This window comes from Pteronotus mesoamericanus, unplaced genomic scaffold, assembly GCF_021234165.1.
Source record: "Pteronotus mesoamericanus isolate MK-2021 breed Mesoamerican mustached bat unplaced genomic scaffold, CSHL_Meso_final contig_25, whole genome shotgun sequence".
NCBI lineage: Eukaryota > Metazoa > Chordata > Mammalia > Chiroptera > Mormoopidae > Pteronotus > Pteronotus mesoamericanus.
The window spans coordinates 27573757-27600393 of record NW_026555105.1 but is presented as its reverse complement, the minus strand read 5'-3'; the positions used below and the strand labels follow the sequence as shown (position 1 = coordinate 27600393).

Sequence of the window (26637 nt, the reverse complement as noted above, 5' to 3'; positions counted from 1 at the left end):
TAAGATTCCAGCCTGCAAGAGAAAGATAAAAGCCTCAAGTAAAGGACCCAGCACCCAACTCTCCCTCTGGGGAGCAGCCCATGCCATTCCCTTCCCCTCTTCTTTCCTCTCTTCTTCCCCCACAGGCACACATATCCTAAACTCTAAGGGACCCCATGAGACTTTCAAACAGGGGAGCAATGAGCAGCAGCAGTTCATCTCAGGCTAAGCCCTGAACCCCTGTTCGCATGGCCCCCTCTGCTCTGACTTCCCAGTGAGCTAAAGCAGCCCAGCAGATGCTGTCCTGTGGCTTCTTCTTCTTCTTCTTTCAGATTTACTTTTAGAGGGAGGGCAAAGGAGGGAGAAAGAGAAGGAGAGAAACTGATGGGGGAGAGAAACATGAATCAGTTACCCCTGTATGTGTCCTGACCAGAGACTGAACCCACTAACCAGGCAACTGCCCGAGTGGGAGGATGCCCAACCGAGTCACACTAGTCAGGGCTCCTGTTGCCTCTTCTGCTCGGCCCTTCCTTGTCTTACTGTCCCCAGCTTTAATACATGTACCCTTATAGTCACATGGACTGGAGTTGTAAAATCTTTCCTACACAAAGTCAAGAACGCATGCCCTATCAGCCGGCCCTAGGCAGGCCCGCTCAGAGTCAGGTCCCTTCTCTGGTGGCATCTCTATTGCATTCTAAAAGCTTTTCTGACAATAAGCTATTAGGTGCCAACACAGGCTTCATATATATATATATATAAAAAATGCAAGTATGTATCATGGATGGATGGATGGATGGATGGACAGACAAGAGGAATGGGATGCTACTTCAAATCCACCACCATTAGTTTTTTTAAAAAACTAACCAATTTTCTAATCTACTTTTTGATAAGCAAGTACCATAATTCCAAGATTAGAAATCTAGGTGATACAATATTTTTCAATATGTAATCTCTATGTTTTCTAACTAACTCTGCTTTAATTTTTAGATAGAATGTTGCTAAGGCCTGAATCCTGGACAAAACAGTGATGGCCACTCGAGGTGTCTCTATTCGTCATCTTGGGCTGTTATGAAATCTCACATAATAACATTTTTCACATTTTAGGTTGCCAGTAAGGCTTAAAAATGGAGGAATTGTACAGATGTAAATGACCATGATTAAATGGACCAACATGCCAAAAATGTATTTAGGCATGAAGTTTAAAGGAAAGGAAAAAAAAAATAAACATTTCTAAAACTCCCAGCTGAGCTGCAGTCATACGATCATATCAGGGCAGAGAGAAGACTTGCAGGTCACATGGAGCTTTGCTGGTCTGCATTCAGGGGCACACATTTCACCTGTGAGTACTTCCATAGGCCAACTCTACTGAAATATCACCAGCAAAGTGCTGTCAAGAGCCAGCCTAATTAATTTGTCTGTCAGGAATATTTTATTTTAGAACTGATCTTTAATAGAAGCATATCCTGAGCCTTTACATATAAAAAAGACATTAAAAAAAATTTTGGTTATAGCTCAGCAGAATTGAGCATAAATTTCAGCCATGAAACAGCAAATGTTTCTTTTCTAAAAAGGTGAGTTTAAAAGCTTTGATAAAATCTTTGGTAGAAAAAATTATAAGAGAAAACAGGAAAAGGCTGGTTCCACCTAAGTGAGTGAGCCTTTGTTCCTTGTGACCCAGCCTTCAAAAAACTGTTTGTTATTCAACTCATTACAAACATTTCTCTGTCACAGCAGGTGTTGGGTCAGGAGAGGACACGGTGTCCAGGAAACCCGCAATCAGGTTAGAAAACTCCCAGGTGACCCATTCCCTTTCGATTGACTCTGAGTGGCTGGCACTGCCTACCACAGACAGCCTGAGCTGCCTGCTCCTGAAATGGCTGTCATTTAAGCCACAGCAGAAACACTTCCCCAAACCGCTCTCCCTGGAGGTGTTGGAGCTGCATTTCCAATGACAGAAAGGGAAGTTGTCCTAGCCTTTCTAACTATTAAAGAAAATAGACAATTTCTTTAGAGTTGCTTCAAAATTCTACTTCCTCTAGGATTGATTTAAAAGTTTCTTGCATGAATCAATCTCTTTGGGTAAAGTTCAGTCTTTCAAGGATGTCCTTCACAGTTTTAGCTGCCCCAAATGGTGGCTGAGTAGATTATGGAACTCAGCGTGTCTTCAAGGTGGGAGAAGAGAAGGCGGCAGGCTAAGACCTACAAGGTTCCCCTCTATATCCTCACAGGTCTCTGCTATGAAGTGGCTGGTCTAGATTTTTCCACGAAACTGCTGGCCCTGTGGAGTGACTGAATTGCAGCCACTGCTTGAGTCCCTGGTCTTGTCCTCTTGACCCAAGGGAACTTCTTTGTCTTGTTCTTAGGTTTCCACCAGCCCCCTCGGTTCCACTGTTTCCCATCTCTGTGGCACACAGGAACTTTCCTGTCCCTCTAAGACTCACATGATATGGGGAGCCATGAGCCCTATTCAGATGCTTCCAGATTTTGGCCCAAAGAGTAGAAGCCAGAGAGTTACATGCAAATCTCACTGCATGCTCTATTCTCTCTCCCCTTCTTCTTCCCACATTTCCTGAGATTGGCAGAGCTGGGCTTGCCTCTTCCTCTATGGCCATATTCTGAGTTCTCCCATTGTTCAGCATATAGTAAGCCTCTAGACTCTCAAGCCTGGCTGATGCGGTAAAAGAAGCTAAAAGAATTTTGAGAAATCCCCTCCTCTCTTGAAATCTCTGTTTTTCAAGATTCCTGTCTCACTAATAAGGATCTTTGCCCTTAGGGAGTCCATGCATTCCTTTCCTGGAGTCATGGCTCAGCCTGGAGGGGACAGGGAAGGAAGGAAGATACTTAAAGGGAAAACAAAACATTTCAATTTATTACATGCAAAATAGTTTCACTGCTGTATGAGGCAGAGTGACTTCTAATTACAGGATAGTAAATGTGGAAGCCTCTTGGTTGAAAGACGCTTTAGCATAGCAGCCATGCAGACTGTGTGCATTTCTGGATCAGCTCTGAAGTTCACGATGCATGTTGTATGAGTATTAGTGTTAATCTACTAAATATAAATGGCAAGAGAAAAGAGCCTAACATGTATACAGTGTCTAGGGATACCCTTTATTGTTGACAGTTTATGTTGCACACTCATTAGGATACTGTTCTTCCACTGAACATTGATTTATCACAGGAAAACACAACTCTGCCAACCATTAACAGTGAAAGCCATTTTTACCTATTCTTCAGAGGCAATCATTTTGTATAGTAATCTCATGATAAACTAGACAGGACCATAAATGAGAAGCACTCATTAATCTCTTCTCAAATGGACTTCTTGTTATTCCCTATGTCCCCCATTACTATTCCAGACTTCAGCTCCCCTTCAAGTCTAAATTTTTTAACAGCCTATTCCTCGCCGCCTGTTCATTCCCCTTTTACCTGGCTCCTACTCCTATGTTCCCACTGACTTGTCACTAATACCAAGGCACCAATGACCTCCTGGTCACTTCAGTCAGAAGGTGCCTTTCTGTGCCACTCAGTTGCTGCAGACACTATGGGTCACTCCCTTCATACTGGTGACTGTTGTTTTCTTTTGGCTTCTCTGACATTTCTGGTTTTCCTCTCACCTCACAGGTGGACAATCTTCTGTCTCTTTCAAGCTTTTCATCCTCTATCAGACGTCTTAAAACTAAGAGTTATCTGGAAACAAGTCCTGAGATCCTCCTCTTTTTCCTTCTAGATGTCAAGCATTTTATCTATCCTATGCTTAAACTTAATCTAGATTGATAATTTTCAAAATTTTTTGGCATGTAAGTTACACTTGAAAAGTAAAATCTAATCACTTAAGTTTTTTAGTTATAGAAGTTTCTTCTTCTGTAATCATTCCCATATGAGCCTCATACAATGCAATGCGATAAGAGGCATCATAAACAAACAAGGTTTTAGTCAAAGGCAAGATGGAGTGTGGTGTCAATTGGAAATGAAAGGCCGGGGCAGGACACAGAGTGCTGCCCCTTTTTCGCTGTGTAACCTTAGACATGTCACTTTAACTTCCTGGGTTTCAGATGGTAGAGGCCACAGATGTGACTTAACTATACTTTTTATAAAAGGTTGAAGGTGAATTCTGCCAAATGGCTTTTCATTTTCAATGTCTGAGCACCCCCCTTACGCATGTGGAAGTGGTATAAAAGGGCAAAATTGGAAAGAAATATTTTCTGCAGAGAATAAAACAAGCTGAAAACTGTTATTTACCCCAGCATTTTTCTATTCTATTTCATTTATTGTCATTTAAAACTTTTAGTAGGAAAAAAAGTGAACTCAATAAAACAAATGAGGTAAGTGTTTCCTGAGTATTATCTGTGAGTAGTATTAGCAGAGGGAGGAATATTATGTTACTGCTTAAGCAATTTTCAGGTAGGAATTGTTGAGTGGGTTAGAAAAATGTTGCTCTTGTCCATGCTAGCTTTGTGTACAGGGGACTTTTTGTTGCCTCCAAAATATTTTATATGCAGGTCCTGAGAGTTCACAGAACAGCAAGGCAGCACAGCACCTTTCTGGCAGAAAGGAATAAAAGGTTTAAAAATGGTAATACATTATATTTTGACAGAAAGTTTTGTTTTGTTTATGAAGGATGAGGTATTTTCAACTCTGATAAGCTGCAATAGGAACTCTGCTTTATTCTTGGGAAAACCCTATGCTATAAAACAGTAAAGTTTGAGCTAACAAATATTTAATAGGGGGCTCTCCTAGGGCAAAAAAAGAGCCTCACTTACAATGTTTGCGGAATGCCATGATGTAAATATACCCACTAAGGCCAATCTCAAGCTATCAAAGTGATGATGTCGCACAAAGGGTTAGGAAGAGGTACACAGCAGCACTCCATTCTCGTGATCATTCAGATACAATAGTTGTAGATTACTGAGAGCCCAGGCAACAGCGAACTGTCTTAAATAATTAGCAAGGGGTGAGTTTTGGGTATTTGGTATCTTCATTTTTAATATAATTTGTTTAATTGTAAGTTTACATAATTTACTTTTTAATAATGGCTGTGTTTAACAACTGGGTCACAGAATCCCTGAAAGATTAAAAAATGAGTTCCTGTGAGACAGTATGACCAGCTCCAGCTCACCATTGGTTTCTCCTCAAAGAATAAAGTACATTAATATTAAAATTTGCTTAAGCAATATTTAATTACATTTGAGTTTTCAAAGGCAAACACTTTGCTGTAGGTGTTTTTATACTTGTTAATTTTCTAGAACTCTATGTTATCTATCAACAGGTAAATCAAAAGCAGTGATTAAAATAATCAGATGCTAGATCCACAAATGATAGTTTTCTGTTAATTTGTGTAAACTGGTTGTGAGGTGTACATATCTCCTCATCTATGAAATTAAAAAAACATAGAAAAAGATATTTGCTTATCGAATGACATATTTTCTGGAGTTAATTGTGTCCCCTCAAAATTCCTATGTTGAAGACCCTAATCTGACAGAACTAATGTCCATATAAGGAGATGAAAAGACACCAGAGATTTCTCTCTTTCTGTGCCAAGTGCAGCTCAAAGGCCATGTGAGGACACAGCAAGAAGACACTGCCTGCAAGCCTAGGAGAGAGGCCTTTCAGAAACCTACCCTGCTGGCACCCTGATCTTGGACTTCGGCCTACAGAACTGTGAGAAAATAATTTCCTGTTACTTAGACTACCCTGTCTGAGATATTTAGCTATGACAACGCAAGGAGACTAACATAATATGTAAATAATGGAATTACATGCAATTCCACGGCAGTAACATGATACTCAGACTTCAGGCATTATCCTACTCTCAGGAGAAGTTCCTTCTTGTCTGCTCCTCTGCTTGATAAGCTTCTGCTTAACCCTATAGGTCAAGGGTTCCCACTTCTCTGAAGCTCTCCTTGGTTTAACCAAAAAGTATCAGCCCTTCTTCCCCTGCAAACAGCTCTATTATAACGATGATCACAGTGTTTTGTTCCGACACAAATTCTTTTTAGAAATTGGGATTCAGCATGCTTTCTACCTTTGCTGCCCTTATGTTAGCCATTAGCCACATGTGGCTATTTACACTTAAATTTAAATAATATTAAAAATTCAGTTCCTCAGTTGCACTAGCCACATTTCAAATACTTAATAACCACCTGTGGCTGGTGGCTACTGCATTGGACTTGCAGACATGGAACATTTCCTTCACTGCAGAAAGCTCTGTTGGACAGAGTTGCACTAGAGTGTAGGCAATTTGAGGTGATGGGGGAGGTTGCTTCTTTTTGTACAGTTTTGTTTCCTAAGCCCCTAGACTCGTGCTTGCTATACGGTAGGGATTCAATAAGTATTAGTTGAATTAATAAAAGAAAAAAACACTATTTACCTAGTTGTAGCTACTTAGAGCATTCATGGTTCCTGGAGAACACAGAAATAAACACACATATGTAAATTTATTTTTATTATCAACAAGTAAAAAACTAAAAATGAGCAATTTTCATTTTCCCTGGGATGAGAACACCAACATCTATCATTAAATATAATTATAGACTTCATCTCTCAGGTGTTAATACAGCAATCTATAATTGTTAATTCAGAAGCATAATATCGATTCTAATTTATTTTTCTAGGTCATCTCTGCTCTGTTGTTCTATAAGTGACCCTATGGACTCATTAAATCTTGCAGCATGATATTTATGCAACCCTATTTAATGAGTCCTCCAACTTGAATTCTCTGGATCTCATACCTATTATTTTAGTGGCAAAATTCTGAGTTTAATTAATCGTATTCTTCATGGACTCAAAGGAGATCATATAAAGGTCACCCAGTCTTACACAACTCTCTGCTGGCAGACAGCCTCTTTGTTGCCATGCTTAAAGATCTTCAAGAGACACACAATATCCTCTGGGCATTGACTCCAGAACCCCTCACCCACTTCCCCACGGATAACAAAATCTGCAGAAGCTCAAGTCCCTTGCAAAAATGGCACAGTATTTGCATATGACCTACACACATCCTCCCATATTCTTTAAATCATCTCTAAGTTACTTAAAATACCTAATGCAAGGTAAATGCTTTGTAAACAATTGTTAAAATACATTCTTTAGGGAATAAGGACAAGAAAAAAGTCTGTACATCTTCAGTACAGATGCAACCAACATAGGTCTAACTGCATAGTACATATCAGCAACATTAACTTTTTGTTTTCTTAGTATTTTCTATCTGTGCTTTGTTGAATTCTCAGATGGAGAACCCACAGACACAAAGGGCTGACTGTATTTAGTTATTTAGACATTCCTTCTCTCAGAAATTTTTCTTGATTAAATCTTTCATAATTTAGCCCAAAGCAGATGCCCTCACGCTGACTCCAGTGCAAAAGGAGGACAGGGTCATCTGTCCTATGCTCCAGAGGAGCTCCTTCCTGTGCTCTGATTGAGATTTAATACAATCTAAAAGGAGATGTTACTCTTTCAATATGCTCCTTTAGGTCTACTAATAACCGCAGGGGTAAATACTAAGGCTGAGTAAGTAGCATTTAAATGAATAAATAAAAAACATAAAAACAATTGCTTAACAAGAAGAAAATAGAACCTGTGTACCCAGAGTGCACCTAAACACCTTTCTTATGTAATTCAGTCCACACCTTTTAAAGTGGGAGAGGTGGGTTTTAGTTCATAAGGATGCTGTTCCAGGGCTGGGGGAAGAGAAGGATTTAAGAGGGGAGTGTGGAGAGATGAGGGGGGGGAACAGGGTCTTGAGGGAAGCAAACCCACTCCGTCTCTGGCTTGAACTCAGCACCAACACATAGAAGCTGGATGACATGTGAGTAGAGAAGAAGGGAGGGAGAAGAAGAGTCAAGCTTTGGAGGGGGTGAGGTGTCTGTCCTCAGTTCTGATGCTTTAGGGCAGCCGTGGACACGGAAGGTTGTAAGGAAATCCTTTCCTCCCATGTGTGCGGGCCAGGCCAGGACTCACAGTCTCCCTCTCCGCTTGGCTGTGCTTCCCCACCGGATGCGGTGAACACAGAAATCAGCTGCCTGCCTCCCGGTGACCAGAGCTGCTGGCTGCCAGTAACGGTTTCCTGGAGGTAGGTCCTGGCTTCACAGGGCTGGCAATTTCCCAAGATCTAGTCCTGGGAGATGTTCCTTCTCCGAGATATTTGTTAGAAAACAAGGGGTTTTGAGAAACTTGAACATCTTGCCTATGATGTTTAATTCCTCTTGCTGTTGTGACCAGTTTGGGGGCTAAATTCTTGGCAAGATTTGGTTGTGAAATTGTGGAGGCTGGGGTGTGCCACCAGCAAATAAAATAGCATTCGGTATATGGGACTGGAGTTTATCCCTTGTCACTGCTCAGAGACATCTGATTCCTTCACCAGAGAGGATGGCATTCTCTCCATTTTATAGATGGGTGTACTGAGGCACAGAGGGTGTACCCTTAGGGCTCACCTAGCTGTGAAATGTGAGAAAGGGACATCACACCCCTGACAAGGAGATTATATAATCATGGCCTCAGGTTAATTTACTAAGAAAGCTGAAGGACACAGTACAGGGGTCCCCAAGGTTTGGCACTTCTCTGACCTTAGTAATGTTCATTAACCTTTGGAACCTTAGTTTCCTCAAGTGCACAATGGCAAGAGTAAGATAATGTATGTGATGTGCCTTGAAGATGTTTCACAACATAGAGTAAGTGCTCATTAAATGTTAGTGGTTATTGTTTCCATTATTTAAGTTTCAGGGAACATAATTTTTAAATGCCTTTCTATGGACTTGAATTGCTCTTTATTATTTTAAAGCATGTAGGGTCTGTGTGTTTGCTCTTTTGTGCTCCTTATTGAAATCGGCATAGCCTAAAATAAAGCAGATACTTAAATACACTTGGCATAAATTTATAATTCTCAGTGCTACAGTATCAGTATTTTTAGAAATTGGTTATTCTGTAGTTCTTTATATAGAGATTTATACATACACAACATGAACAAACATCCTTTTGTGTTTGTTTTTAATCTTGCTTTAGAGAGATATGTGTTTATTTAAAAAAAAGAAGTTATCCAGGTTAACAGTGTGGCTAACCTGCTCAGTTTCACCTATTAATCTCTAGCTGATAACAGTGAGGTTTGCATTCACAAATTTAAAATGTGAAATTTCAAGTATTTATGTGATGAATATTCTTGGGATCAACTGTCTCGTAAAAAAAGTCTTTTTTGACAAATATGTGGTATCTTTTAATTCATTCATTTTTTAATTAAAATTTTTAAAAGTTTACTGTTCAGTTACAGCTGTCCCACCTTTTTCCCTCTTGCTCTCCCCAGTCCCGTCCCTCCCCACTCCCACAGTCAGTCCCCCCCATTGTCCCTGCCCATGGGTCCTCTATTCGTGTTCCTTTGCTTGTTCTTTCCCCTTCTTTCCCCGTTATCTCCCTCCTTCCTCCCCTCTGGTCTCTGTCAGTTTGTTCTTTATTTCCAAGTCTCTGGTTCTATTTTGCTCGTTTGTTTTGTTTTCAGCTGTAGTCCATCAATGTAGCTTTTTAAGGTGAGGAAGAAACATTTGAGGAAATATTAAACTTGGTACAAACTGTACTTTTCATATACTGCTATGAAAGGACTCTTTGTTCTTTTTCAAAGATAAAATAGTTTGTTTTTTTTTTTTAAATGAGGCCTATTTTTCCACAGAAGGTGTGAAATTTGTTTATTTTTATGTTGCCTTTTCTATGTGTGAAGCTAAAGGGACCAAACTATGTGATTGAAGATTTTTTTAAATGAGACTATCTCTTTTTAAAATAAATATTTTTGTTAAGCAGGAAACTTGGGTCCGTTCTGAAGGAAATACAAGTTGTGAACCAGCCATCACAAGCCTGACAGAGCAAAGGAAAAAAGTGCAATACTTATGTCCCTTTTGCATTTGTTTCAAAAAACAACACTCAACTCTTGTGTTCCGAGCTCCCCTGTCATTTACCTCCTCTGAGAGAATTCTATATTCTACCTGTGGCAGTAAATGTTTCACAATAACTTTCAGAAACACCAAGATAGTAACAAGTAACAACAACAAAACCCAATGATACTTATAATTGATGATTTATGAGAAAGCCTAAATGTTTATAGCCAAATGAAGGAGACATTTTTGAGGTCTTGCTGATGCCTTCCTGAATAAACCAGCATCTCTCGCCTTTCCTCCCCAGCGTCTGGTGTGGGCTTGATCACAAGGTCCCGAGGGAGGACATGGACCGAATTCAGGCTGGGGCTTTGCTCTCTAATGACATCTCTGCCTCTCTCCTATCATTATTGTATCAGAGGTAGAAAATGAAAACATACGAAAGAATCAAGCTCATGATTAGGTCAAAAAATTAAAACACACTAAAACACCATAAAGGCAGATTAAAGCTTCTCCTTCCAGCTGAAAGGTAGATACGCGCTAGCTCCTTGCTGGGCAAGTGCGGTCCATGGAAATGCAGCAGCAAGGGCACCCCCGGGAGCCAGTCAGGAATGCGGCTCGCAGGGCTAACCCGGGCCTCCTGCTTCGGGGCCTGCGTTCGCATGGGATCTCCAGGTAATTCGTGTACTCACTACAGTGTGAAAAGTCATTGTTTGTGGCAACTGATACAGGGAAAGAGGAAGCGCTTAAACCTGTTTCTTAGTAAAACTGCTGTTTTCACTACTTGGCATCTTTCCAAACTGTACTGCTTCACAGATCAACAAGTGCTTAAAGACAAAAATATCATAAGCCTCACTGTAAAACTCTATTTTCTGTACTTCAGAGCAGAGGTTGCTTTTTCATAATCATAGTAGTCTCTTTCTCTTGGGATGCACACCCATTACAATGGGTTTGGCCAGTTCTTATTAGCAAAAGAAACACAATAAAGTCCTCTCTAAGTTTCACTTTGCTCTAACCAGCAGCCCTTGGCACAAACACCCCTATTAGTTAGGCATTTTTAAGGACTCTTGATTGCAGAGAATCAAGAAATTCTGAGATACTCTCTTAACTCAAAATACCATGTGGGAATACAATGATTTTGGTTTGATTTTTAAATCGACGGTGTCGTAAATTGAATGGAATGGGTCAGGAAAACTCCCTGAAAGCTAATTTAATTCCCCTGGGGTTTAAGATAATAAGATTGTGGGAAACCAGTGCTGTGAGAGGTAGAAACTTAGTGTTTCAAAAGTGGAAAGAATAGTGTGAGTGTTAGAAAGATCAAGGTCAAAAGGGGAGCCAGTTTTGTAACTTGAGAAACAAAAAGAAGAAAGGGGAAGAAAGTAATATGTAAGAATGGAATTTATTTCAGAAAGAGAGAGAACAATGATGAAGAAATAAGTACCAGAGGAAGGCAGGGAGAGATATGAAGTGCATCGTGGGTGTGGCTGGGAACGGCAGCAGGAAAACAATGGGCATGTGGAGAACGGGAGGGTGAAGAACGAAGGCGCAAGTCCATGATGCCTGTAAATGGGATGGCCACATGCCACCCTTCTCTCAGAAGCGACCCCTCCCATCCAGTCCTACCTGGCCGGAAGGACGGTGGTCACCACTTGAGAGCTTGAGGGTTGGGGGGAGTAAAGTTGGGGGAAACAGAGGGATCCTCATGGCAAGTTTCCGACAAGAATGAGGAGGAACCGTCCCCCTGTGTGAAGAAAAAGGGATGCTGTCATTTTGGTGGCATTGAAGTTGATTTCTAAGTCACTTGTTGTTTCAAATTATTTAACTGGGAGTTTTCTGGGAGTGCTTTCTAGAATGGAGATTTAAAATCTCCAACTCCTTTATCTCATCCAACACTCCGTACCACAAATGCAATGGAAATGGCCATTGAACACTCCTTGGTTCTTCTCTACTCTCTGTAGGGATTATATGTTAAAGGTGATTGCAGCTACTACTTTTGAGAAATTCTCCACAAAATTCTACTACTGTCAAGAAACCTGAGAAAAAACTGTATTGAATTACTGACAGCAGTTGAACAATGCAGCCCAATGAGTCTGGGCTCAATGGCTATACTTTTTTTCCCTCAAAGAGAGAGAACTATTTTTTTTTACACACAAAGTTAATTTTGTTAGCCCCCTACATAAGCCATTCTTTCAAGATCTATGTATTAAGCACCAACTATGTGCCAGGAATTGTTCTGGGGGTGTCTAGCACTCAAGAGCATCACTGACCAAAATAGTCAAAGTCCCTGTCTTTAGGGAGATTACATTCTAATGGGGAGGGACCCACAGTTAAGGAAGAAGTAAATGACCTAAGAAGAGAAGATAAATAAATGCTGTGAAAAACAGAAAACAGAATAGAATGAAAAGGAGAGGAGGTGCCAGGGATGGCAGAGTGGGGGAGAGGGGTTGCAAATTTAAATAAAGTAGTCATTGACAGCCTTTTGGAGAAGTTGGATTTGAGCAAAACTTGAAAAGCAGGAGGGAGTTGCCCAAGCAGGCGCTTGGGAGGGGAGCATTGTGGGTAGAGGCAACAGTCCATACAACAGCCCAAGGTGGGAGTGTCCTGGCTTTTTGTGGCCCAGCAAGTAGACCAGCATGGCTGGAGCAGAGAGTAGGTCGATGAGGAAATGAAGAGAGGATGCAGCAAAGTGAGATCAGATTATATTGGACCTTGCAGACTTTTATTCTGAGAGGGCTGGGAATCATGGGAGGGTCTGGAACAGAGGAGGGAGCTGACTTATGTTCGAAAAGGATGACTCTAGCTGCTGTGTTGGGACTCGATTGTGCGTGAGGATACATGGAAGCAGGGACACCAGCTAGGAGGCTATTTAGAAATCCAGGTGGCAGATGGTGGTGGCTTTGGTTAGGGTGGATGCGCTGCATTTGGCACATTAACAATTACAAAGATGTGTCAACTGATTCATAATAATTTGCAAGTTTTGGGGTTTTTGGTTTCATCTGAAAGAAAGACCCAATAATGAACTTAAGAATTGTGACAGTTCATTATCTATTTCCCAAAACCAAGAAACTTTTTTTGGTAATAATATGTAAAATTAAAAAGAAAAGGAAGAGGTAGAAAAACTGAAGCTAGAACACAATATATTTCTTACTCTTTATATGTCACTGAAAACATGTACATGCTGCCGACTCCCCTCATAGACATGAATCTCCATATACTAGCATAATTGGCTGGAGCAAAATCCATTTTGATGCCGACCTAACTAAACACACTAGGCTTTCCTCCAGTTGTGTCTAGTTGATTGTATTGTATATAAACATGTGTGCATGTGTATATGATGGTCACAGAGGGTAAACAATGAAGACTCCATCCAAGCCATCAGAAACATCATGAACTGTTTACTATCCTATCACAGATCTTGATGAGACTCTTTGAAATATGAAAATATTATTTGAGCCTCGGTTTCAGCTGCAAATTCTAAGACCTATTTGTTAAATTCAAAGACTATTCTCAGCCAGTGATTATAATAAATGCAGAAGACTTATGTCAGTTTATTTTTGTTGACAGAAAATGAACAAGCAGGACTCCAAGTGGTAGATTTGTTATATTATTCGGCCTTAGGCATAAATCATGGAAAATAGAGAATGGGATTTTGGCTCTTAGAAATAGTTTTCCTATTTTGAATCGAAACTTTCTTCAGTGTTTCTTTTTTCAGCTCAGTGGTCCTCCATTTGCCCTTTTACAATAGCCTCTTCTCTTGTGTCTGCATGTGCCTTCATCAAATATTTCAAAGCACCTAACACACTTCCTCTTTGGATATTCTACAGGTAAATATTTTTCTCAGTTTGAGTTTGGCCATTCTTACAATGTTGAAAGCCATAGTAAAATCAGGTATTGGTTTATTTATAGCAATTACATTTTTACATTTTCTGCTTTAAAAACTGTTTAGGGTATGTGTGTTGGACTATTTTCATTATCCTTGTCATACCAAAGCAGGACTTCAAAAGCAAATAAGAGATATTGGGAGTAAAATATCTAGTTAGTATTGGCAAAGTGACAGGTACATATGAAAAAGTCCTGGTATGTCACAAAGTGAGGCATTCTAAAATAAACTTTCACATTGTGGCCAACTAAATTTGGTCTCCTACCAAATGTGGACCAGCTGGACAGAAGTTCTTGGTCCATGCAGAAATGAAATGGTTTTGATTGAGGCACATTGTCTATGACTTCTGTTGCAGGATGATAAAAATGCTGGGAACTCAAGCTGATCCTTCCAGATCCTAAGAGCTCAGCTGAGTGAAAGACTAGAGAGTTACACTTTGAATTAATCTTCATGTGTGTCTTGCTCTAAATCCAGCCCAACTCCTTGCCACATTAGAACTGTTATTTTTCAGGATTGAATTTAAAAATTTCTCTTGTTAAAATTTTTATATTTGTTTTGTCACTTTTAAAGGAGTGATTTGGTTACCAAAGGTTTGGGAACTTACACAAATTATGATTGGGGTTCAGAACAGCTCAAAATAATAGGAGAAATTAGGAATGTAAAAAGAGCTTCTTCCCTGTTCAGGTGGAGGTTAGGAACATAGAACACATTACTACATTAGTTAAATAAGTGGATGAAGAGGAAGTAAAAAATAATATTTGACAATATGGTGAAAGAAACTGACAAATTAGAAGAAATATGATACTATGTAGTGTATATTGCTGCTGTAAGCAAAAAAATTAGCCATTATTGTTTTCTAGTTGAAGGAGGGACTCTATTCCCCTCAATAAACTCTGGCAAAATTTGGCTTGTTTTCCTCTTTGTAAAAAGGTTGCAACTATCTTTAATATTACCTACTATAGTGTCAACTTAATTTCCTTGCCCAACATTCATTGGTGAAACAATTCATAAATTACTAGATGTCATAAATCACTCGGCCTTCACATTTTTCTGACTGAATGGAACTGATTCAGTTATAGATACTGTTGGTCAGGTTCATTTTCTTGAGTTGTTCCCCTTTCTATTATGTTTCTGCTTTTGTTGATTTCCTTCATATCTATGTCAAGCTTCGAAGGCCATCTCAGTATTGAATGTGAAGAGGGATTATTGCAAAGCCAGTGTTATTCTATTTCTGGTCCACATCCAACAATTACAGGAGTGTGATGACTGCTAAACTGGCCTGGTCTTTCATTTGTCTACATTTGCTATCCTGGGCTTTGATCTTTCCCCACATGACCTACACTTGATCTTATTGTTTTACTCCAGTATTTATTATTGTGCCTGCTCTTCATGGTCATTTCCCTTTATTAGCTATCATGTCCTACAATATTAACAGTCATTATTCTTTTATCAAAGTCATGGTTCCAAAACAAAACATTTTTAAGCCCTTAAGGACACCTCTCAATAAATGTTTTAAATTGACATGGAACCAACAATCTTCGAGAGCAACCTTCAAATCCCGACACAGTAAGGTTGCCATAAGAACAATCTCATGGATGAAAAGAAAAAGAGAAGTCATACTGGTTGCTATTTACAGTAAAAAAATGAAAGCAATATAATTACTAAAAATTCACAGAAACACTTCAGATCCCTTTCCAAGAGGTCAAGAAAGAAATTTTAAAATTGCTGTAAATATGGTAGTAGCACACATTGTTAATGGCCTACTCAATTGCTATCTTTCTTCTATTTCTTTGATAAGAAAACAGTTAAGTTCAGGTACCTGGTGACCATGGCATTGAGGAGAAGCTGGACTCCCTTCACCCTTTTATGTGGAGTCTTAATTACTCCAAGCCAATCATAAAAATTATCCCCTCCTGCACATGATTGGATTAGGAAAGGGCATAGGACACAGCTCTAGCCAACGAGGGGAAGTCTGTTAGGGAGAGTCAGGAAAGTTTTCTCCCATCCTATAAAGGATAAATACATTGCTTTTTCTGCCCTTGAATAGTTTTATGTAGGGTTATGGGTGCATGGAGCTGCAACAGCGATCTTGTGGCTATGCAGCAGCGGCAATTCTAAAAATACCTGGATTTTGATGAGGTTGTTGAGCCACCAAATTAACAATTCCTCAAACTGCAATACCTCTGAATTTCCACTAATGTGACTTACTAAATTTTATTTCTGTTTAAGCCAATTTTAATTGGTTTTTCTGTAAAGCTGTTGCTAAATAATAAATTGTCTAATAGTTATTAGTTCTTCTAATGTTCAGTTATATACAATGAAGGTGTTTTAACACCTGCTAAATGATTTGATTTTAATCATGTTTACCTAAAGCATAATATAAAATCTTTGTAGGGTTATTTATTGAGAGTTATATAATTTAAACACATTTATGTTTGCATTTTATCTATGAGTAAAATTGTTGACCTTTTTTTTTGACCAAAACAAAACAAAGCAAAATAAAACTCTGTAGGAATAACATTTTCCAAGACAGATTTTTTTAGAAATACAAAAACTGGCTAATGAGATATCAACTATAAATGAGCAAATGGTATTATGTCAGTGTACAAAGTAATGACAAACTTGAATTCAGACATGGATTAAAAATGTATGTATTTGAATATATCACCTGGGACTGATTGTTATTAAGGCATTTCTTAATTTTCTGTTGAACCTGGATCTTTTGCTCAAAATATTTGAATATTTTTAGATCAATCCTAAAAGGAAAGCACAGTAATTTCTAAATGTATGTTAAAACTTACTGTATTTTACTAATGCATAATAAATGAGAGGCTGGTTAAGAATCTTTAAATAGTAAGTTTATATAAAAAACATAAAAGTTAGCATATCTAAGTAATTATTAATTCTTAGATTTTCATTACTGCATGAGAATCTATATTGCCCAATGTAAAACTTTAGGAGTGAAAAATATTGAATGAATGTCATAGGTAATAAATATGAAAAGAGGAGCAGAATTAACCCCCAAAATATATTTAGAATTAACCACAAGAACTATATAAGTTAATGAATGAACTATATAATGAAATAAAGCTAACACTTTTGAACTTTCCAGGTTTAAAAAGTACTTTCATGAAATACCAGTAATTTTTAGAGTAGATATTTTAAACTGCAGATTAAAGAACAGAAAAACTTGATGCACATTTTTCACAAACAGAAAGATATTCTTTGAATCAAAAGGGATGGAATGATCTAAAACTGAGATGCTCTTTGCCAACTTAAAATATTTGACTTATAGATATTCACTTTGCTTAAAACTAGTATTTATAAAATATTGATTTTGACCAACATATTAAACAGAGGTAATTTTAAAGTGGAGCCCCAATAAACTATTATTATAGAGAAAAAATGATTTGTTTTCTTCTGCATTATGAGAACATTCTGCTAGACAAAAACCAGGGTGATGGTGGTACAGGACATCCCCTGCTGGACAGAGTCTGTCATTACAATGTTACATCAGATATTTAAAGCTGAAGAGGCTTAGCTAATTTCTCAATTCTATCTTGGCAGGGGAGAGGGGCCAGAGTTCTTTAAAAATACTTATGCCTAAACCACACGACGGACCAATTAAAACCAAATCTCCAGAGTTGGGTTCTGTGCATTTGCAGCTTTTAAACCTCACCAGTTGATGATAAAGGTTTACTGAGTATTGCTATAAAGATTTTTAACCATCATTGAAAAAGATAACCTAAATTTCACATGCAAGATGTAATCTGAGATTGTGTGCAAAGTACATGAACTAGGGAAGTCTTCTTCTAATTGAATGGAAAGAAAATTAAATTGTCATGTGTTATTATTCCTTTCAGTTTACCTTGGGCTTTTCATCCAGGATCTGCTGACGTATCTCCTTGTGTTTCTCTACGAGTTTTTCTTGCCGTTTACTTTGTGCCTCTTCTAACTATAAGAAAGTTACAAAGAAAGTTATTTTCATTTAAACATTCAGGTGAATGTTTCCAGAAAAAATTAAAAGCTATTCAGATCTGTGTCAAACATTAAACTATTTCATACCCCGGTTGAGAACTGCCCTTACAAGTATAGGAACTGTTAAGTGTTGAAGCTGGATGACAAGTACACAGGAATGAGGGTGGGTGATCAAGAGATTATATTATTCTTACATTTTTGTTAATATTTGAAAATTTCCATAATAACAGTTTTTTTTTTAATTTGCAAAAATATAATGCACTCTGGAGGTTGTCATCTTTTCTACCACTGATGACAACTAATGGTACTTTTGGGGAATTTCCCATTTACATCATGTTTCTGGGTTCCTGACTTGGAAGTAATTCTTGACATCTATCTTAAAGTGAGCTTTTTTGATACAGGTTTGCAATTAAACTTGCAGAAACATTGATTATGGAGTGTCTGCTCTGTGAAGCAGCTCTTCTCATTGCTGGTGGTAAATTGGTGCAACAAGGCATGTTGTCTCCCTCCGGAGGCTCACAGGGTGCTTGTCAAACATTCACACATGGTTTGCAAAGGAAAGAGGGATTAACTGAGTTAAAATGAAACAGCAGGCACGAAATGGAGTCACTTTTGCTAAACCCCATGAAGTTTTAATATTTAACCTAGTTGCAATTTCAGTCTCTTCCACAAATTAAATTTTAAAACAGTCAGTCTGGAATATCAGCCTTAGTAGGGTCATCTGCCTGAGAAAGCCCCAGCTTTCCCCTAAGTCAAGGTGACCTTGCTTATAATAATCTACTCTTTAACCTCCTTTTCCCACCCTCTCTCTGCCTATGTACAACTCTGCAGAGCAACTTTCTGTTTACTAGATGGGATGTTGCCTAGTTCATGAACCACTTTAGTCAACTAGACCTTTAAATTTACACAGTTGAACTTTTGTTCTTTTAACAACCAACATACCCTCTTGATGTATTGCACCACTTCCTGAATGTACGACCGGATCATCTCTGTCTTTTCCCTAAAAGAAAATAAATAAATCATTATATGAACACATCAGGCATCAAGGAACATGAGAGCCTCGGACTCCCAAATGAAAGTTTATAGAACTCTCAACATTCTTATTATTGTCACAAGGAAGATACAATGCACCAGCTCTGGACAAAGGTCAGGTTCCACCCAAGGGCAAACTCTGTTTTCACTAAATGCTGGGAAGGCTGCCTGACATTATTAGAACTGAGTATTTAGCCTTTTCCTAAGGGACACTCTTTACTCAGTCTTTATCTACAAGGTCCTTTTCTGAACTGCTCTTTGAGTTTCAGGTTGAAAACCTCACAAAAGGGATCTTTTGAAAGGTTAACTAGAGGAGAAACTTCACAGATGGGTCTTAATGGTTAAGAACCTGCTATTCTGATACAGCATAAAATAATCTCCAGGTAAAAGGTAGGGGAGAAGGGTTCTTTCTCCTTACTCTTCCATCTGGCTTTTGTCTTTGGATTTAGCTTCTGTTATCTTCTCCTGCCTCTTTTTATCCATTTTTTTCTTTAATTCCTTCTTCTCTCTGAAGTCAAAATGGAAGTAAAAGGGAAAAAAGGCAAGTCAAATGGCAGTTTGTGTTTAATACATTTGCATACACAAGTTCATTGTGATGAGAATGGAGGCTTACTTCTCACAGATTTCTTTGAGCTTCTTTAACTGATTGTTCTGACATTCTTCAGCAACATCCGTCAATTTCTGAATAAGCTGGGGAAAGAAAATGCCAATTTGCTGTTTTATATTATCACAAACAAAGCACCCACTCCCTTTGCTCCCCCCAAAAACAGCATTGACATTTAACAATAGTTAAAATTACCAGATATCTATCATAGGCAATGAGGACATAATTTAAAACCACCATATGATCTTGGTTTTAATGTGAAATTCTTATCTCTTTTTACTTAAACAGGGCTCCTTAAGATTACTGTGCTGGTTACTGCAGCTTGGCCAGTGGAAAAACAACAGTAAGGACCCAGGTTCCAATCCCCACTTTATGACTTATCAAAAGTATGCTTTTGGTTAAGAAAACCTGCATTTTCTTGGTTTTAAATGAAATTATTAATGCCTTTATCTTTAGGAGGTACTGTGAAGCTTAATGATTGTGATACAAATGTGAGTTATAATTAATTATGAATTATAATTCTTGGTTTCCAGCTATCATCCATTGCTTAATTGCTTCATGGATCATATGGAGTCATCTTAGAAATAGATGGTTTTGTCCTCGTGTGGGTGACTTCCAAAGAACATAAGAAATTCTCTTCTGTGCTACCACAGAATTTTTAATATATTGCCATGAAAGCGACTCTTTTATTGCCTTGCATCTGTTCTCATCAACCTAAGCTTTGAGAGGGCAGCAACTGTGTTTTTATCTCCTCAGCGCTCTGCACAATTCCTAGCACTCAGTAGGTGCTCCAAAAACGCTTGCCAATTATGTGAGGGTCGGTTTGCCTTCCAAACCCTTCTCTTTCTTGATTCCATATTAAGACTATATACAACCTCCTGTCATTGCTTGGGAACAGGAGCAACCGGATTGAGCCTTTCTCACTGGACGCCCAATGGATGGTGTGGGCTTCCTGGGAAAGGCCCTGTTGCTCTTCCCCAGAGATGGGGATCCTTCGATACAGCAGGGAGAGCTGACTCGTTTTATATAAGCTGTAGCTACAACAGTGACAAGGCAATATAATCATAATGCCAACTAACATTCATTGATAATTTATTAAATGTATCAACTTACTCAATTCTAAGGGTTGCCTTAGATAGTAGGTGCCATTATCTTCCTTTTATACATAGTGACTCTGTGACACCTGGGGCTCAAGTTCCTGGCTTAGGGCCACAGAGGTAGTAAGCCACGGAGCTGGGTGCAAATCCAGACAATCAGGCTGTGGCCTTCACCACTTTCCCCTGCTGCCTTATTACAATACCTGATATCAAACTATACTACAAGGCCACTGCAGTTGGAACAGCCTGGTACTGGCATAAGAAAAGGCTTCTAGATCAATGGAACAGAATGGAGAGCCAAGAAATAAACCCACGCTTAATGGTCAATTAATGTTTGCAAAGGAGGCAAAACCATACAATGGAGTAAAGACAGTCTGTTCAATAAATGGTATTGAGAAAACTGGACTGGGACATGCAAAAAAATTAAACTAGACCACCAACTTATACTATGCACAAGAATAAACTCAAAATGGATAGAAGATATAAATGTAAGTTGCAAACCCATAAAAATCATAGAAGAAAACATAGGCAGTAAAAGTTCAGATATCTTGTGTACCAGTATTTTTGCTGATATATCTCCAGAGCCAAGGGAAACAAAGGAAAAAATAAACAACTGGGACTACATCAAATTAAAAAGCTCTTCACAACTTTTCATTCTGATTTTAGGAATTGTTCTAAAAGATCCTTTTTTATTCCAGAGAATAAAAGAAGTTGAGGGAGAAATTCTCTTACAGGATTACAATTTTAAAGAACCCACATTAAGTTAACATGAACATGAAATTTGATGCGTTCATCTGTGAAGTGGATTAAATCTGAACAAATATTCACTGGGGCTTGGGCCAGCAGAAAATCTGTTTGATTATTCAAAAGACATTGACTGATCATGGCTGTCACAATTTTAAAAATCATGAAATATTGCAGCATTATGGTGCCATTTATCAAGTTGTCTAGCTGTTACATTTGGTGTGCAAAGACTTGGAAATTTCCTTGAGCAGTCCTGCAATGCCACCATTCTAGCCAAGGGTGTTCACTCGTGGAGGCACCTTTCCTTCCCCAGGGACTTCTATCTCTCTCGTTCTCCCCAAGATGTGCCAGAGCATTGTCCCGGGATCCCCAACAGTGGCTGCAACATCAGAACACTGTGGGCAACTTCATAAAAATACAAATTCCAGGGCTTGTTCCTAGGTGTATGGACTCCAAATGTCTAGGGGCAGGGCTTGGGCATCAGTATTTTCAAAATCTTCCCACATGATTTGGACAGTTTGTCAGATTTGGGACCTTTTGGTGAGCTTGTCCTCATTCTGCAGATCGTTGCTCAATCTTCCAGAACTGCTTTCAAATTCAGTGGCATTCACACTTCTGTTTCCATGTTGCTATCTCTATCATTCATCTGATCCACAGTATTTTCTTGATTCTGCTGGCACCCACTCACATTTACAGCTTTCCTTCCTGCCCTCATCTCAACAATATCGGTATCCACTCAACAAAGCCAGAGCTTGAGATCTCACAGCCGTCTGCCCACCCAGTTCTGACTTTTATTTGGGTTTGGCTTGAGCCCCCATGCATTGGTTCCCTTGGGTTCCCCAGAAGCTCCCTGTCTCTGGTGTCCCCTGGCCTTCCTCCGTACCCCTCCCCAGACTATTGCACCCACTGTTTACTCTTCTTAGAACCAGTTCCCACTTTCTTTGCTCCCAGAACACACCCTTGTCTAAACTATTTAATTTAGCCATAATCCAACAAGTCAAACACCTACTAGATCCCAGGCACCATCCTAGAAACTCTGAGATGATGTCCCGGCTTTCTAGATCTTGCTACTCAAAGTGTGGCCATAAACCAGCAGCCACAATTGCCAGCGATCCCATTAGAAATGCAAATTCTCAGGCCCTACCCCAGACCAACTGGAAATCAAAATCTATATTTTAACAAGATTCCCAGGGGATACTTGTGCACATAAGAATTTGAGGAGTACTGTCTAGATTATTGAGAAAGAAGGAGGCAATTTAGAAAAAGCCCTCTGTTGTAGACTGAATGTTTGTGTCCCCAACACTGAAATTAATATATTGAAATCCTAACCCCCAATGTGATGGTATTAGGAAACGGGGCCTTTGGGGATGATTAGGTCATGGAGGTGGAGCCCTCATGAATGGGATCAGTGCCCTTATAAAACAGGCCCTACAGAGCTCCCTAGCCCCTCAGCCATGCGAGGACACAGGAAGAAGACATCCATCTATGAGCCAGGGGGTGGGTTCTCACGAGACACCAAATTTGCAGGTGCCTTAATCTTGGACATTCAGCATTCAGAACTAGGAGAAATAACCATTTGTTGTTTAAGCCACTCAGTTTACGGTGATTTGTTAAAGCAGCCCAAACTAAGACACCTTTTTCAAGTTCTCTCTCCAGGTCAGCACCATTAAATGTCTTTGACCAACTCTAGCTGAAGATGGCTCACCAGCATCTCAACATTTCTACAAGCAGATTTAGGGTTTGTCTCTCACAGAAGACAAATAATTGTCTTTTCCCACTAAGCATCATCATTCTGTTCAAAAGTGGACATTACCTGTGATTTCCCTCCTGGGTACTTTCCCCATTCAATGAGTCATGAAGTCTTCGTTAATTTCTTCTGTTACCTCGTATCTCTGAGTTACCAGCACGCTGGTACAGGTTTTCATTACCTGCGGGTTGGACTTGGCAAGTCCTCCCTTGCTGCCCTCAGTCTCTCATTAGTCCTTGCACTCCATCCCAAATATTCTTCCCTTTGGTATGTACCAAATCATAAACTAGCTCTATATTCACAACTATGTTATGTCCCAGCCTTATGTTTCCTTTCCTTATCTGCACTCAGCATACCCAATAAACTAAGCAGTATTTTGCTCTCAGGACTGTCCAGGCACATACCTGTTTCTATACTTTTTCTCATGTTATTCTTCCCCTTGATGATACTTCCATTTGAATGGCAGGCAGCACGGATAAGGAACATTTCCACGATTAAGTTCCAGTGGACTGTGCCTTTGTAACTGCTTCTGATACAAGAGCGGGTACAATCCAAGATCTCCCCTTGTCCTTGTCCTTCTCCTTTCTAAATCAGCCTTTGGTGATTCTCCCCTTTGGTTGCCCAGGTAACTCTAAGCCTTGGTGCCTTCACTGGTTTTCTGGTACATTAATTATAGATATTTATGCTTGTGTATACATGCTTTATTATTGTTCCCCAAAAGGACGTTACTACTGCAATCCTCTTTTCCTAACAATTTTTGGAATCTCAGGTTCTACGTAAGAAAAACACTCAACAAATATTGTCAATGAAATCTTTTAAGTTTTAAAATCACACTTCCCTTGACCTTGGTTTTAGCTATAGAATGTCATGTCCAAGAGATATGCTATCATATTGGAAATACTATAAAAACTATATAATTTTGGTTTTTAACAAGCTCAGTTTTATTCCTTCAAGAATAAATGATTTATTGTGAAATCCAGGTGTAATTTGTTTTTAATGTAGTTTTTGCATTCAACTAACAAAAATAGTGCTTCCTTAAATCTTAAAGGATATGAGTTTAAAAAACATCTCTGTGTTTGATAGGACACATATGTAAGTGTTCTTCCACTGTGCTCAGTTCCCCTTGGTCTCCCCTACTCTCTTGTACAACAGGCCCATTCCCGTAACATTCTGCCCTTTCCAGATATTTTCAAAAGACAATCACTCTTACTTTAATTCTGCTCTTACAGAATTTACTGTTTTCATTTAAACTTCCTCTACTTAAGGTCTCAGAGATGGAATGATTAAGATCGTGATTGTCTTAATAATATGCCACTATTGTCTAACTCACATTAAATTAGCAATAGGAATATATATATAATTATATATATTATATATACTATTTTATATATATTTATATAAATATATAAATCAAGAGATATATAAAATTTATCTCTTGATTACCCTAAAAAGAGACTGTGTAAGGTTCACTTACGGTTTTTTCTCCCTGACACTGCTTTTCTAGGAAGATCTTCCTCTGCTTTCTGAGAACTGGTTCTGTTTACAATGTGTCCCATGGGGGCTGCCATATTCTTTATTCCCACCCCCTTGCAAAGTTGGATCAATCATACCCCAACTTTGGCCATAGGTGATTGGTCTAAAGTTCTAAGATTGGCCAATCATATGACCCTAACCAGGCTTTCCTCAATATTTTTCCAACTTGTCATTGGAGAAAGAAGTGCAACTTAGAAGGGATCAGCATCTATACTTTCTGAAAAAGGGAAGCCTGTTTGCTGCTTTGGAAAAGAATAATGCTAATGTTCAGAAAAAGAGAGAGCAACAGACAAGGAGAGAGAAAAGGAAAAGGAGGAGGAGGTGGGAAGAAAGGAAAGGAGGAAGGAAAGGAGGAAAAGGGGGAGAGAGAGAGAGAGAGAGAGAGAGATAGACAGCTGTAAAGTGGTTTCTGGCAATCACCTCTCAATCTTTTTCTTTCCCCAGGTTTAATCAATTCTTTATGAGGTGATCTACTGTGTATTTCTCTATATATACTCCTCTTGTCAAAGTCAGTCCAATATGAGTTTATGTTAATTGCAACCAAGAGAATCCTGACCAAAAAAACAGAAATAAAAAATTTCACTACTTAACTCCCAAATAAGATAGAGGAACCTCTGAATTTTGTGCTAAGGTTCTATTGCATGAAGTGTGAATATAGGATCAAGAAGAGGAATATTTTCACACAATAATAGAAATGTTTTTTTAAACTTAAGGATACACTCACTTTTGATGTAATTATCAACATACAGGCTCTACTCAAAGACCCCATCAATCACATGTTAGCCAGAAAACTCATTGAAGATATAAAAGAAGAAAAATTAGTTTAAAATTCCTAGGAAATAAAACAAGAGGGTATGTGGTAAACTGAAATGCGTAAACACCACTTAATTTTAACTTCTAATATGATTGTTTTTCTGGCCCAAAGGAATAGATACATTTCAATAATTTTGCTTGTCTGTTTACCATTCATAACAACTCCTGTAGTTAAATGTTCCAAACCTTTTAAGGAAATAAAAAGAAAAGCTGCAGGGGAATATAATTTCATGCTTGTTCTCAAATCCATGCTGAATTTCACTTGGTTTAATCATTTGAGGGTGAAAGAATGGTTTCAATGGAAGGGAAAAATTTCTTGACTCTAGCTCAAAAGGGATTAAAAAATATGTGGACAGAAACTGGCATCTTTGGAGTCTCTTCTAAGAAGGATAATTTTGGAAAATGGGCAAAGAGTCAAGTATTGAATGTTCACACTTCAGACACAACTCAGTCTTCTTTCCCATTCCCCCACAATAGAGAAGATATTTCCTTTTTTTCCTAGTAGAAGCACCCATTCTGAGTTTTCACTATAAATTGTTTGTTTTTCTCCTACAAAGAATTTATGATTCTTCTAAACTAAGTAATGATCTATGCCATAGATTTTATGGACTAAATACATTACTGACAATTTGAAAACGAGGTGGATGTTTATACTGGGACATATCCTGGCCATTCAAATTGAGAAATATCCATTCATTCATCAACTGAGCACCTATGCTGTACTAGACACTGTGCTAGTGTGGATGGTCCCACTGGTCCAACTGTGAGCTCAGAGACAGGCCCTGGCCACAAGGAGCTGACATTCTCCACTAGTTCTTTTGTCTTCTTAGGAGGAAGAGAAATTCCTAGACCAAAAGGGCAATTATCTTCATCATTCTCTGACATATTCTTTCATACCTATAAAATTTTTTATAATTTCTATAGCTAAATAAAATTTCTAGCTTCTTATTTGCATCTAAATGTTTAAATGATCCTTGGAATGTTCCTTTTCTTGCTGGTCAAAGAAATAAAGTGAAAATCTGACCAAGACTCCTAGTCAATGTCAATAAGTTGGCAGAGAGAATGTATAACATTTAAAATTATTTTTCGCTTTTAAATTATGCCAAAGTAAATGTCAGCTTTTTTAGCTTTCTGGGAAATATAAATGGATCAACATAACATATTCCCTTGAAAGACATTTCTGGGATTCTTTTATGAGACTTTTAACAGGAGATATCTTCAAACTTTTTAAAAAAAATCAAGAACTTTAACCAAGGGAGTTCTAGTTTTATGTCATTTAATCAGCCTAGATGATGCTTGGGTTTTGCTCAATCAACTCTCTAGGCCTTGTTTCCTCATCATAAAATACATCATCTAAATTATCTCTAAGGTTCCTTGAC

The 26637-nt window shown here is 38.6% G+C and overlaps 1 protein-coding gene across 3 annotated transcripts in view; it reads right to left on the bottom strand.

Moving 5' to 3' along the window:
* PLCB1 (phospholipase C beta 1) overlaps window positions 1-26637 on the bottom strand; it is a 622850-nt gene that overhangs the window by 50065 nt on the left and 546148 nt on the right. For 2 of the 3 annotated variants that reach the window (XM_054574044.1, XM_054574045.1), the window contains exons 28-32: window positions 19334-19410; window positions 19139-19228; window positions 18631-18688; window positions 17579-17665; window positions 11454-11571 (exon numbers count right to left, since the gene is read on the bottom strand). In XM_054574044.1, the coding sequence (XP_054430019.1) occupies window positions 11473-11571; window positions 17579-17665; window positions 18631-18688; window positions 19139-19228; window positions 19334-19410 (411 nt within the window). In that variant the 3' untranslated portion in view covers window positions 11454-11472. The remainder of the gene's footprint in view (window positions 1-11453; window positions 11572-17578; window positions 17666-18630; window positions 18689-19138; window positions 19229-19333; window positions 19411-26637) is intronic. The other variant, XM_054574043.1, reaches the window with a different exon arrangement.